The sequence below is a fragment of the Tenrec ecaudatus genome, chromosome 10, assembly GCF_050624435.1.
Source record: "Tenrec ecaudatus isolate mTenEca1 chromosome 10, mTenEca1.hap1, whole genome shotgun sequence".
Taxonomy (NCBI): Eukaryota; Metazoa; Chordata; class Mammalia; order Afrosoricida; family Tenrecidae; genus Tenrec; species Tenrec ecaudatus.
This window is the reverse complement of record NC_134539.1, coordinates 48,015,388-48,029,856: the sequence shown is the minus strand read 5'-3', so window position 1 is coordinate 48,029,856 and position 14,469 is coordinate 48,015,388. Positions and strand designations below refer to the sequence as shown.

At 44.1% G+C, this 14,469-nt stretch overlaps 1 protein-coding gene across 5 annotated transcripts in view; it reads right to left on the bottom strand.

Annotated features, from left to right (window-relative positions):
* Positions 1–12,673: 12,673 nt before the first annotated feature.
* MUSK (muscle associated receptor tyrosine kinase) overlaps positions 12,674–14,469 on the bottom strand; it is a 101,812-nt gene continuing 100,016 nt past the window's right edge. For all 5 annotated transcript variants that reach the window (XM_075559019.1, XM_075559022.1, XM_075559020.1 and 2 more), the window contains one exon: positions 12,674–13,353. In XM_075559019.1, coding sequence (XP_075415134.1) covers positions 12,674–13,353 — 680 coding nt within the window. The remainder of the gene's footprint in view (positions 13,354–14,469) is intronic.

Sequence of the window (14,469 nt, the reverse complement as noted above, 5' to 3'; positions counted from 1 at the left end):
TCTCTCATAGAGCAGCTGGTGGTTTTGAACTGCGGATCTTGAGGTTAGCAGCCCAACACGTAACCACCTGGCTGCCGGGGCTGTTACTACTGATTAAATGCTAGGCACTGTTACACATGCTGTGGAGACAGGAGTGCAGACGATAGGCATGGTATCTGATCTGGCAGAATTTTTATTCTAGTTGAAAGAACAAGCAATAAACACGACAATTTAGATGTAGACAATTTCAGCTAGTGGTGAGTACTATAGATGTAGCATGAAGATAATAAAATAATAGTTAAGGAAGTTTTCTGTAAGTCGAGGGATCAAAGAAGACCTTTCAGAGGAAGAATATTTAGCTGATTCTTAAGTGGGAAATTCTGGCCTTTCTTAGACTTGGTAATGTGTTCATGATTCAGCAGGCCTCCAGCTGGGGATCCATTGCATGTGTTTCCCATAGATTTCCCGAAGTTTAGCTAAGGTTGAGTTCAGAGACCAGTAGAGATCACAGAACAAAGCTAATTTGTCAGGACATTCATAGGTGAGGGTTTAGAGAGCCGCGTCTGTCACAATGAGGAAGGCCCTCACCCAGAGGGGCTGAAAATATGAATAGGCGTAACTGTCGCTTCGATCTGCTCAGCCGTTTGCTTGGGTGCAGTGTAGATGTAAGCGTTAGCTAAACATTGCCCCTCCACTGGGTCTCTCCCCTGAATTGGAGGAGGTTGATGTGTTCGGGAAGCTGTAAGTTAGAGGTTTTAATTTAGAGCAAAGTGATGATCAGACAGGCAAAGGCCAACACGAGGTTCGTTTTATTGTGAGGTACCGCTATCCTATGTAGGGAAGTCATTTCTTATTAGAGATTGACCTCTTATGTTTTATTTGGGGTCAAATGCTGGTGTCCTCCCCCCGCCTCCCCCTGATCTTTAGCATCCTGGAGAAGGCGTGGATGGCTGAGAGGAACGGCATTTTTCTGTTTCTTCGTCATCTCCTTCCACTCTCCATTCCGACTTGCCTCTGCCGCGCCAGACGCCTCCCAAGGGCTTAGCCAAGAGAATGGCTTCTACTTCTCCGCACGGGTCTCTTTTTTTCCTGTGCTCTGTTCTTTTTCAGAGGAACTCCATCTGCTTTCCCTCTTCCAGAAAAATGTTCCTCTCTGTAGTCTACCGAGACCCCAGATGGTGAGGCAAACGTCTGCTTCCTCTCCTTCCTAAGTAACCTCACACTGAACCCCTCCTCAATGAAGATGAGCCTGTTGCCCACTGAGACTATTCTGACTCATGGCGGCCCCGTACCACAGAGGAGCACTTCCCCATGGGGTTTCCAAGGCTGTGAATCTTTTTGGAAGCAAACTACCACATTTTCCTTGCACCCCACGCCCCCTCCCCCCAGCGCTCCTTAGCTCTGATTATCAAACGTTAAACCCTAAGTGAAGACATAGAAGCAAATGGATACATATTAACCTCCATTTTGTACGGAGCACTTAATATTTTTTTCTTTTGTAACAAAAATATATTAATTACTTTTTTTTCTTTCAATGGGCACACACATGTAAGATCCATTATTGGTCACCTTTCAGTGCTGGGCATTAGAGAAGCAAACTGCACAGAGAGATTCCAGTCGGATCCTAATGTAGCAGAATGTGCTATCCTTTAATCTATTCCATGGCTCTTAAAAGCACCTGTTTTCTGGGAAACATGTCTAGAGATAAGTGAGCAACTGGGGGGATGAAACTCCTTTACTGAAAAAGTACCCCCAGAAAAGCAGAGCCTCCTGACCCCGCAGGCCCACCCTATCTGCCTCCAGCAAAGAAATTTCCTGGAGCTAAACTGTTCTCCAGCCAACGACTCTGCCCAAGAGATTCCAGCCGCTCAGCTGCTCCAGGCACCGTGCCCACCCTGCACTGCTGGTCGCCTGCCAGGGGTTATCCAACAGCAGGAAGCTCCAGGTTCATCGCTCCCATCTTCAGGACTCGAGATTTGAGAAGGGCGAGCCATGATTTCATCTCTTCACCTGAAGTTTGGGTGGGAGGATGCCTCCTTTTTCCTTGCTGTGGGTAGTGAGAAGAACATCTCAAGTAGATGAGGGCTTTGAAAAGTTGCAGGGAAAAAATCGATGATCTTTTCAGTACATTTTGTCCATGAATTTTTTGTAAGCCTGATCATATGTACCCAATATCATGGCAAATACGAGGTGGGATGTTAAACTGTTCCTGGGAAACTGCAATAAAAGGATAATGGACTTTTCCCTCCAGCTTTTGGAAGCCTCTTTGCAGCGCTAAACACATTGATGGCCGCATGCCAACTTTTCAGACTCTGGAAAAGCCAACTCTGCATACATTTTGGGTTGACAATCGACAGGATACTGGATTGTCTTAATTACTGTTTTCTGTTTTACATCTACAGTCCATTGCACTGGCTACAAAGAACTCGTGGGCAAAACCCATGGTTAATGGGGTTTATTAAGGAGGGGAACAAGTGGACATGCCTGTGAGAAAACTCACGGTTGAGTTGTTGATCAGGACATGCTACAAAGTCCATTCAGGTCTGCTAATAAAAACCCAAAGGGGCTACGACTCTGCTGGAAGCCTTCATCTAAAGGCACTCATCTCAAACTCCAGGGGTCAGCAAACCCAGCTCCCTGAATTAAGTGCCCAGAAGCACCCTACTCCAGTGCGCCTCGGCCCTAAAGCACCCAGCTCCACTTCTGTGGGTGAGCAGAGATAAGTGACCTAAGGCTCCCTCTGCAGAGGCCAGCCACCTGCACAAAACACTTAGTTCTGTAACTGCCCCTGCAGTTGGCATTGTAGCTCCTAGAACTTCAACCAACTCCGTGTAACTTGTTTTGGGAATCTCTGAAGTTCAGTTTCCAGGGGCAGTGAATTATTAAAGTGTCTCTTCTAGCCAAAGCCTCTACCTCGCACCAAATGATGGGGTGTTTTTTTGTTGTTTGTTTGTTTTTGGTGTGGGTCTGGTAAGAAGGTAGCAGAAGATACTGGTCAGAGTCACTTGAATATTGGAAAGCCGTTCTGCTGTGCACAAAATTAGCCTTCTGCGAAATAGGAGGAGGAATCTCATCCTCTGGACCCAAGGACCTTGAGTAGTGAATTGCTTGGATCCAGGAGAGAATTATGATATCAGAGCAGCAGCACAACCCAAAGCCAGAGCAGGGAATAGAGGGATGGATTTGGCAACACATGGAGCATGTAAAGCTGAATGTTGGTTTCTGGAGTGGTGTGCACCTGAGCACTTAACTGGGGGAGTTGGACTTGCTGACTCACAGAAATGGAGCTGAGTGCCATCAGTTGCAGGATTACTGGAGAGGGGTGCCTCTGGGCACTTAACTCAGGAAGCTGGGTTTGCTGACCCAAGGAGCTTGAGCTGCATGCTTTTGAGTTAAGGCTTCTAGCAGAGTGGTATGCCCCTTTGGGCATTTATCAGCAGACCCGAAGGAACTTTGTAATGGGTCCTGATAAGCAACTCAACCCTGAGCATTTCTCACTGGAATTACAGCTGTTGTTCTGCTTTTATGCACACTGCAATTCCATTACTACCCTATCGACCGACCTGAACTATTTTCAATTAAATGATTTCATTATTTCTAAGTGAAATTTATTAAATTATTCCATATAAGCTATTTTTTAAAAGCTATAATATTGACAGGAGCTTCCCATGTTAGCTGCCTGATGTTACAAAACCAGCCTCCTCTCCACTGTCTCATTTTCCTATGTTGAACACCAGTTACCAATCCAAGCTTGTCTTTGGGTGAATGCTTCTGGAGGGGCGATGACATTCTTTCCTGCCAGCTTAACATCATAGTCCTTTCTAACAAGGTTTCCTAACTTTGAGTCACCCGGGAAAGGAATTGAGTTCCCATCAGGAAGCCATTGGCTTCCTCAAATTAGGCTGTGTGTTATTCAGAACACAGCCAGGTGTTTCTGGGAAAGAGCATCTTTACCAAGTGAACAAAAATGCCTGTTATGCCCTAGCCATGAGAAGGTAGGGCGCCATCCTATATTTGCTGAATGACGTCAGCTGCCGGCAGCCAGTTGCTGTGGATACACGCTCACGGCGATTCAGGGTGCCAGCGTAACCCATGCTCTCCCGCATCGTCAGTGGCTGACGTTTCAAGAGCACAGTATCAAGACTTTCTTCTCGGGTGCCTCTGGGTAAACTTGACCCATCAAGCGTTCCATTGGCAGCTGAGCTTCTTAGCTGCACCCCATAGGGACACCATCAATTTATGACCTTGATGTTATTTTTAGTCTTCACATTTTACAAGCGAGGAGACTTGTGCCACAGAACCAGAAACCACACCTACTGCCATCGAGTAGCTTCTGGTTCACAGGGCCCCGAGGATTTTAAACTTTATCAGAGCAGATATCGGTACTGCTGAGTAAGCATGGGACTGCTAGTCACAATATCAGTAGTTCAAATCTACCAGCCCATCCCCAGCAGTAAGGTGAGTTTGTCTTGGTCCAGTCAAGATTTCTAGCCTCAGAAACTAGGATCTAATGAACTGAAATAGACTGCATGGCAATGGGTTGGCTTTTCTTTTGTTTGGTTTTGGTTCTGTCTTCTACTTTGCTGAGTAAAGCCAGCAATCTTAAAGCTTGTCCGGAGCCATTCACTATTTGGCCTCTAGTCAGCTGGAGCTAGAGAGGAAGAAGATGATCCAGGAATTGGAGGCGGAACTAGGCTACAGGTCAAATGGCCTCTAAGAACTACTGCGTCCTTTGTCATGACACCAGAAGAAGTAGAAGTTACCATACCTGGGCATATTAATACAGGATTCAATAGATAGGTCCTGAGTATAAGACAGAGAAAGAAAGACGAAAAAAAGAGAAAGAGGATAGGATTTCAAATTCTTTTGGAATCCAGACTTCCGGTACCCACTGTTACTGAAGGAACCCCCCAAGCTCTGAGATCATCTTTAAACCTTGAGCCTAAATTATCCCATGAAGTAATTTTTAGCACCCCACCCATAGCTCAGCTCAACTAGTAAAGAATGCTTGTCTCGACCAGTTCACACTTTAAGATTTCCCTCCAAGAGATCAAACCGACAACAGTCACTCTAAAGCCTAGATGAGACGTTTAGGTGGCAGTGGGCTTAAGTTAATGGTGGAGAAATAATCTCAGACGGGATATCGTGGCACAATGAGAAGAATGGCGCCAAGGTCACGGAGTTGTACTTGTAGAAATTGTTGAATGGGTGTCCGTTGTGTTGTGCACATTTTCACCCAAAATAAAATGGTTGGCCAAAATGAAAACAAAACCAAGATAGCAACACTGGCATGGACATCGAAGCAGACGTTTATTTCAAGGTCGAGCGAGCATCCATTGGCATAAGCAGTAAACAGAGCATCACACACTCCACTGTGGTGTCAACATTTCTAAAACAGAAAGTTAGAGCAGCGTCATGCCAGCCCCTCTTATTTTAATCAGCGGTCTCGTCAGGCGCACACCCTGAAAATGACAGTGTCTATCTCCGTCTAGTGCTTTGTGGTTAGCATTCCTCTGAGAGTTTCTTAGTATTGCAGGTGGGTTCTCTTCTTATATGCAACATTCTAAATGTGGTATCCACATTCGAAAGGCTGTGGTTTGAAAAGAAAGGAGTGATGGCCAGTTGGATAATTATAGGTATGATAAGGTTTATAAGAAAAAATATCCCTGTTGGATCTTTTTGACATTTTCGATTAAGAGGGACCCAGGAAAGAAGTCATGTCGAGGTTTAGAAATTCATTATTTTCTTTCACCTCTATTTTGCTTTATACTCAGACAATTTTATCTTTAGAAAGGCAAGTCAAACATCTAGACACATCTATCCTTATGTGTAATTATAAGAATGTTGGTTTGGGATCCCACTTTCCTACTGACATTGCTTCTGATCACAGTCTGTACACTGTGCCATCAATATGTTACAGCTGACAGTACCAAAAGCCATGCGAGTGATGTGGGGGTTTCTATGGTGCCTTACACCAAAGTAAAGTTTGAGAAGTGTCCACCTGTAAGTGATTATACTACTTACCTTGACCTGAGATTTCTAAAAAAACAGGTGCACTTCATTGGTTGTAGAGGTTGGAATATATAAAGATAGGGTATCATTCTGACCACAGTGAGCAAGACTTGGGTTAAGGTTCACTCCTCCCAAATTTTCCGAGTGACTCAGAGACAAAGTTCAAAAAGGAAACAGAGATCGGTATTCCAAATAAGAAATGGGAAACGGGTACTTGCAAAAGGCTGGAGAATGACTATCAGCTGAAATAACTTTCAAATGGACCAAAAGGGAGATCAAATGATGACCTAACGATGTCTGTCACAATCAGCTTCACAATGAATGCTCACTGTGTGATAACATGGCATTCTTATCCCTCCACTATGATCAGAGGAGACTCACTGGAGGATTAATCCATGTGTATTGCCTGCAGATGGATTAGGGCATCCACTGTCATCCACAGCCTTCTGTAAACTGAGTGCTTACAATCGAAGCTCAGATACCCTTCCCTCTTTTGGTGTTGGATTTTATTAGAATCCTTGGATCACACAGGCTGGTGTGCTTCCTCTATGTGGATTTAGTTGACACCTCACTTAGATGGCTGCTTGTTTGAAGACAAGCTTTTAAGACACGACACTATTCTTTCTGACAGCTGGGTACTCTCTGATTTCTTCACCACACTTTGCTATAGAAACCATATCTTCAGTGATCTCTTCATGAGGGCAAGCATCAAGCAGGACCCTGTCACAAGAACGAATTGTTCTTAGATTGTGGTTAAGATTAAGTGCAAGCTAACAATCTATTCATATATCTATGGCTTATGTATGCCTCTGCACTTTATATGCACCATTTTCATTTAGTGATCAAGAACATTATCCATCATTCCCCTGGAGTATAAGGTAATTCTATGGATTGTGTGATTAACTTAGCCTATGGTGTAGAATTTAAAATGCTGTTGAGTAAAGAAAATTATATAAGTATAGGCTGGCTACAAGTCACAATATGTGAATTGTTGACTTGTATAGATTTAACTCTTAAGCGACTTGATACTATTTACATAACCACCAGGGTTGGTGATAAGGCAAAACTTTTCAAAGTATTTATTCCCAAAGGCAGAACCATGCCTACCAGATGAATGCATGTCATATTAAAGCAAAGAGGGTATTAAAATAGTAGACATATGCTATCCCTAGGCCACCATTCATTGGACACCCTGAAGGCAAGGGATTGGAGCCAAAGTCCAAGATTGGCAGTTCTATATCCTTGGGATAGCAGTCATCTGTTCCTTCTCACACTAGGAATTTGGGATAAAACCCAGCTCATTAAGTGAGGTTTCCAAATCGATTCCTTCTGGTGTGGCCAATAAAGGATGTTGTATGCCATGAAAGAATAGGGTCTAAAGTCCCCATAATAACGGGACATGGTCTCGGTCACCGAGGGCTCGAAAGAAACTAGGTCAAACGTATCCAAATAGGAACATAGTACTGGGCATATTCTCCCATTGGCTTCTACATAAGCATTAAGTATTTTAAACATTGTTAAGCAGTTCCCAACACCCACCCATGGGACGTTCCCCCTCCCCTTTACCCACCAGCAGATACTTAATACCCTTCTTTGAGACAAACATACCTCTTCCCTGCCATCTTGATTGAATTTCCGGTAAAGTCTATGATAGGTGTGTCAATTGAGTTGGCTAACCTTAGCACAACTGTGGATGGCAGCAGCTGAATGGTCTTTTTCCCTCTCCTCTGTCTTGAAAACCCTCCGGCTTACATGGAGTCTCCTCTGTGGAAATGTTCTTAAGGTGCAAATATAGAGGGGGTGATATTTGGCTTGTGAATGCTAGGCAGGCTCTCAAACTTGTTGCTGGGGAGTCCAGATTAGAAGATGACGTGACCCGAGAGCAGAAACTTGCCTTCATCTTGGTGTTGATCCTTATAGTAGTGGACTCATGCAATATTCACTCTTCAGTGATTGACTCACTTCACTCCGCATCAAAAGTCATCATCATTTATGAAATGAAATTTAAACTTTAAATGTATACCTTTTAGAATTGACCACAGAAGGAGAAATGTAAGAGCATTTGTGAGAATTGCATGGTATTCATGGCAAGAAGTGAACCCAGAAATGAGAAAGGTGGTTAAACACACAGGTTTAACCAATGACAGAAATGGGAAGAAGGAGGCTTTTATTATTTTATTTGTAACATTCTTAGTAATTAAAAAATATGCACATGTATTGCTTTGATAAAAGAGCCATTATTTGAAAATAAACCAACCAAGAATATAAGGAAACTTTCACGTTTCTAAAATCATCATTATGTGGATATCAAATTCTTAACAAAGAAGAAAATGAGAAATGATTTTGATTTACAAACTCACATATATTGATGCAAATCAAATGTTAAGAAAATAGATAAATAAGTAGTAAAGTCAAGGATCGAGAAACCCAAATAAACCCTAAAGGAATTTACTCCCAGAATGTAAGTGTATTTCAACAGTAGGAAATCAAGTTCTCCAATTCCGCAGGTTAGGGCCATAAGCATACCCATGTCCATAGACTGAAGATTCAATGATCTTCCCTGATTAGTGAACCCTTCTAGTAAAGTAGACAGAAGTGGACATTTTTAACATGGCAACAAGAGTCAAAACATGAAGGTAAAGTGCTTTTACACAGCAACAAGGAAAAAATGCTCTCATGGAAAAGCAAGAATAGGAGGCAGACCACAGGTGAAGTCAGCTGTCCCTGAAACATTTTTACAACGTTCGGTCTTATTACAGTGTCCTTCTTCTGCTCCATCACAAGGCCAGAAATGTGCTCTTTGGTGCCATGTGCAATAAAATTACCCTGGTACTTGGCTAAATGTGTATTCGGTCCATTTAAAGCAATTTCTAGGTGCCTGACTGATGCCTGTTCAAGCCTGTGCTATTCTGTTCCAACAATGACCCTGTGGGCGTCTCTCCTCTATATTTAAATGTACACATTGGCTGTACAATGGAGAAGTGTTTCTTATGTGGAAAAGGAAACAATACTGATAAATAATGCGCCCATGTTTCTGAGAAAAGCAACATGATGATGAGTTTGAAGGAAAAAGGTAACAACCATAACATTTCACTACTTGAAAATGCAACTGAATCTAAGGAAACAATACCGATGCCACTTATCTGAAAATTTTATTAACGTAAATATAACAATGTCAAATATATATTTTTGGTGTTTATTTCTTAAACAGAGCTAAGAGACACAATTGATAATATAAGTGTGCTTTGAAACTCTATATACAAATCACTTCCACAAAGTCACGGGTGTTGAGTCATTTCTTCCCCAATGTACTGCAGCCGCACAGCATGGTCGATGAGAACTCAACACTGGTGGCTGGACGCTCCTGGTCAGAAACCAGCCTCTGCTGCTCGATGAGCTTGGGCCACTTGCACACTCTATCCATACCTGTTCCCAATCCTGAAAAATGGGTATAATGATAGCACCTACAATACAGGCATTGTAAGGTTTAGATCAATATAGATAACGCCCTTGGAATAGACATATTCTATCTAGAATATTCTATATAGAGAATGTTCAGTAAATGCCAGCTGGTGATATTGCTGTCACCATATTGGGAGTTCTACTCATTACTTGTCTATTGCTTCATATAATGAATGTGTATCTCTCTGTGTTCACCTATGCTACTATTAGTTTGCTCTGAGATCTTGGAATCTAAAGAGTGGCAGACACGAAAGTTGAGTACATGGACACCTGGCTTTGCGGGGGTAAGGCTATACCTGGAGTACAAGCCACACAGTTCTCTGAGAACCTGCCACAGCCCTGCTTTCCTAAAAGTCACCTTGGGTAGTTTGGAGCGTGCTGCTTAATAATTTCTTTTAGAAAGATTGGTGCAAGGCTAGTTTTGGAGATTAAAATGTCCCCAAATCGGACTTTCTCAAAAGGCTCTCCCACTCTGTTATTGCAGGTATCAAACACCACTCCTCTTCTTAGTCTAGTTCCTTACACGCCAGGCTTCTGCCCTCCATTGCAGTATCTCACAGAACTCGCACACCATGAAGAAAATGGCTCACATGTTGCGGACACTCGTAAGTCTCAAATCCAAAATTCAGACATCTGTCTGAAGGTTCTCAACCTTCTTCATGCTGCGACCCTTTCATACAGTTCCTCATGGTGTGCTGACCCCCAACCATAACATTATTTGCGTTGTTACTTCATCGCTGTCATTTTGCTACTGCTATGAATCGGGTGACCCCCGTGAAAGGGTCGTTCGACCCCCATAGGGCTCCTGAACCATAGGCTGAGAACTGCTGGGAAGATCCTCCTCATCCACGAGGTAGAGGAAGCTGGTGAATCAGGTTACGTGACACACCACAACTCAAGTCCAGGGAATGGAGGTCAGGACGCGGCAACCGGATGCAGGATACAGAGGAAGGGAACCAAATGTCCCAAAGTGGAAGTAGGTCTTGTGTGTTGAGCCAGGCCAACAAGGATACTGGGCCTCTCGTATCAAGAGGACTCGAGGGAGGTGCTGCTTTTTGTTTGTTTGTTTTTTAGCTTTTGCAGTCCATACCCCCAAGGAAACAAAGACCTGTGACTGGGATTGTGAGCGTAAGTGTCGAGGCTAGAATTGACAATACATCACATGATGGAGGACAGTGCCTAGAAGGGCTCCATCTGACCCCCTTTCCGTGTATTTCCTTTACATGAACACACATCACACGAGAAATCTGAAGGCACCTTCGTACTTCACAGAGTGTGTGGGGTTCAGCTACAAGGCCAGGGAAACCCAGACTCGTACTCCCAGCTTACGTGTTCTCTTGACCCTATGTCTGGACTCATTTTGAAACTTGATCGCTCTATCCCTGTGGGAAACTGTCTCAAGTTTGGACTTACTAGCCATGACTTAAAGTCGGACTTCTGTATTTATGAATCAAAGCTGTGGTTACGTACAGCTTCTCTATGGTCATCCCCAGGGGCTAGACACAGGCCTGCAATGAGAGGTCGGTCAGATAATGGGCAGACGGGATGGAACCTGTGATCAACAGTAGAATTGAATAGGAATGGATGAAAGCAGTAGATTTTTAGGAACTAAAAAGTGTGAACAACGCAGGTGAAGGACAGGGCAGAGACTAGAGTAATTCCTACTTTTTGAGTGGGAGGCACTGATTGCTTAGAGAGGGTCTATGCATAAGAAATGACATGTTTCTCAGCAAAGAGGATAAATTACCCCAGTAAGGTGGCTTGGCCATTTCAGGGAGAACTTTCCAAATGACAATTGAAAATCTGCTTTCAAAACTGTAGACCATTTTTTTTCTATTCCCCCGATGGCCAATTAGTGTGTAGAGTAGACTGCAATTTTCTCTGCCTTGTGTATTTGCTTTTCAGGAGGATATGTCTTTGTGCTGTACCAGGAATAAATTCATGTCATTCATCTCAGAGTTAGCTGCACATGGGCTTCTCTGAGCACCAGGATTCTGATCTCCAGAAGGTTGCTATTGCTTAATCATCACACATAACAGGCACATAAGCTAATAAGTCATGCAGAAAGCTGGTAAGCAACCCTTATCAATTCTACCGCCACTGCGTTTAATTTCTAAAAGGGAAAAAGGATGCACAGAAATAACAGCCTTTCATTATTCAAGGGTTACAGGAGCAGCTTCTGGTGTTCTGTACTAGTAAAAATGGTAGCTTCAATAGTAATAAAGTCATCGAATGACACACTTCATGCCATGGTCTTAAACACAAGTACAAGAAGAGAAGATGGCAGTATTTCCCCCAGAGGTATTTGCATATTGGTCTGTAATGTTATTAAAAAAAATAAATTTCTGCTAGGTATTGATGGTTTGCCTAAAATAAAAGAAAATGGCTAAAGAGCAAAAAGAAAAAAAGAAAGGCAGAGAAGTCTGGAAAAGAGGAAGAAAAGGGATTAGAATAAAGGGAAAGGTGTTAATTAAAATCTCAAAGACAAAGGCAAATTCCGAATACGCATTTTCTTAAAAGCAGAAGACATAAGCACCTCAAACACACAACAAACACACAAAATGGAAGAACATCTTAAGGGGAAGAATAACACAGAATCAGAAGAAGAAACTGGAAATCACAATAAGAATCCAGCCTTGCTGATTGCCAATTTTAATCCTTAAAAGCACTCTCTCAATAAAGTGTGATCACAGCTCTGTAGAATATAACAAATATAAAGTTATGCATGAAAAAGTGAAGGTAATGTCAAAACAAAACAAAAAAAAAACCCTAATACCTTTCTTTGGTGGATGAAGCAATGAATGGGTTTTTCTTCTTTCTGGTTTTCTGTACTTTACTTTTTTTTTTAACATGAAGATATATTACTTTCATAATGGACAGGCACTAACTTAATTAAAAATGAGACATCATAACACATTTCATATTCAAATGTAATACCCCAGAGCCCCATTCTGCTGCTTGCTGATTCAAGAATGGAACCAATGACATCCTTTGCTGTGCAACAGGGAGGACAAATTTCCCCCACGGAAAACGAGCTGGCTCTTGCTATCTGGCCCACTCCTTAGCCGACCTTTGCCGTCAGTCCGCCTGCAGTGGGCGTTCTGCATTGCCATCGCGTCTCCTGGGACAGCAACAACGGGCCACCATCCTTTCCAACCTGCGTCTTGTTGGGCTCTGGCCTGGGAGGAGACGGCGCTGTGTCCCCCGAGTGTCGTCCATCTCAGACCCCTACCGTAGCTCGGGCCCTCTGACACATGCGCTCCAGAATCCGGTGGATGCTGGGGAAGCTGGGCCTGTCCGCAGGCAGCTGACTCCAGCACAGGCGCATGAGGTTGTACAGGTCCAGCGGGCAGTTCTCGGGGCAGGCGAGGATGTGGCCGTCCCTCACGTAGTAGATGACCTCCTCGTGGGCCATGCCATAGTAGGGCTGCAGGCCGTAGGAAAAGATCTCCCACAGCACCACGCCGTAGGCCCACACGTCCGACTCGGTGGTGTAGCGGTTGTAGAAAATGGACTCCGGGGGCATCCAGCGGATGGGGATGGCGTCGTTTTCATTGGCCTTGTAGTAGTCGGCGGAGTAGATGTTCCTGGAGAGGCCGAAGTCAGCGATCTTCACCACCATGCTCTCAGCCACCAGGCAGTTCCTGGTGGCCAGGTCGCGGTGCACAAACTTGCGCTCCGACAGGTAAGCCATGCCGGCGGCCACCTGCCTGGCGATGCACAGCTGCTCGGCGCAGGAGAGCGGCGGGGGTCCCGGACTGGAGACCCGCGCCCGTGACACGTCGCTGTGGCTCGGGCTGCACGCGCTGGGAGGAGCCATGCTGCGCAGGAATTCGTTCAGGTCGCCATAGGCCATGTATTCAAAGAGGAGGCACATGGGCTTGCCGACAGCGCACACACCTGGAAGCAGGAGCACGGCCATGGTTAGGATGGGTTTCTCCAGGGACTCAGTGGAAAACCTAACCCACACCAGGTGCCAGGGGGAGCCGGCGGGGACTCCTGGGAATTCCGTGGGTGTCAGAGTAGGACAGGGCTCCATTCCCCAACCGTTAGTCTCCAAAGGCCTTAGTCTTACACAAGTGACCACAACACGAGGGAATGAGCCCCCGAATCGAATGGGCCAATCAGAAAAGAGGGACCCTGGTTTTGGTGGACAAGGTCATAGACAAAACCTGATCCTTTTTTTTTTGGTCTAACTATCTCCTACATCCGTTCCCCACCCCCTTTCTAACTGTTAACTATTTTGTTGTTGCCGAAACCATGTACAGCGAAACATAGTTCCCTAAGAATGAATCCTTCAGCCATTTGCGCATGTCTAATTTCGTGACACGCGCACAGTCTTCCAGTTGTGGAACTGCTCTCAGTTTCCTGTCCTGATTCCTTGCTCCCTCTTTAACACGCATTCCCTGCTCCCCATGATCCTGCCTGAGCCTTCCCGTGGCTGTTGTCCATTTGAGCGCACAGAGGTAGTTCTTTCAAGGAGCATATGCCCGAGGCAGTCCGCTTTTTAGTCAGTAAGCTAACGTATCATTTGTTTTAAGATAACTTCAGGAATATTTTTGACTTAATTAAAAATAAATTATCTCAGATGATAATGTTAGGGGTTCATCCACCCAGCACGACTCTAGAAACTCTACAGGTCATAACCGTGGAAAGTTTCCTATTTACCTTTTAAGAGTCTGCTTAATTATTACTCTGCTTAGAATATCTTAGCTGGAGACCTTGCCAGGATCGGATTTTCCTTCTAGTATTGTACCTATCACCCCAAATTGTAATCATCCATGTATGTGTATGTTTCTACTGAGTATTTAGGCATTTTTAAATTAGAGATTATGCTTTATTCTTCTTTAAATTCCCCACACCTTCAATATGTCTGGCAGAAGAGGTGCTTATAAATGGTTAGTGAATGGATATCTGCATTTGGTAAGCAATGCAATTGCCCTGGGTTGTGATTTACTTCTCTGAAGAAGAAGAATTAGGAGGATGAAGTATACAGTTTGGCAGGAAAGCAAACAA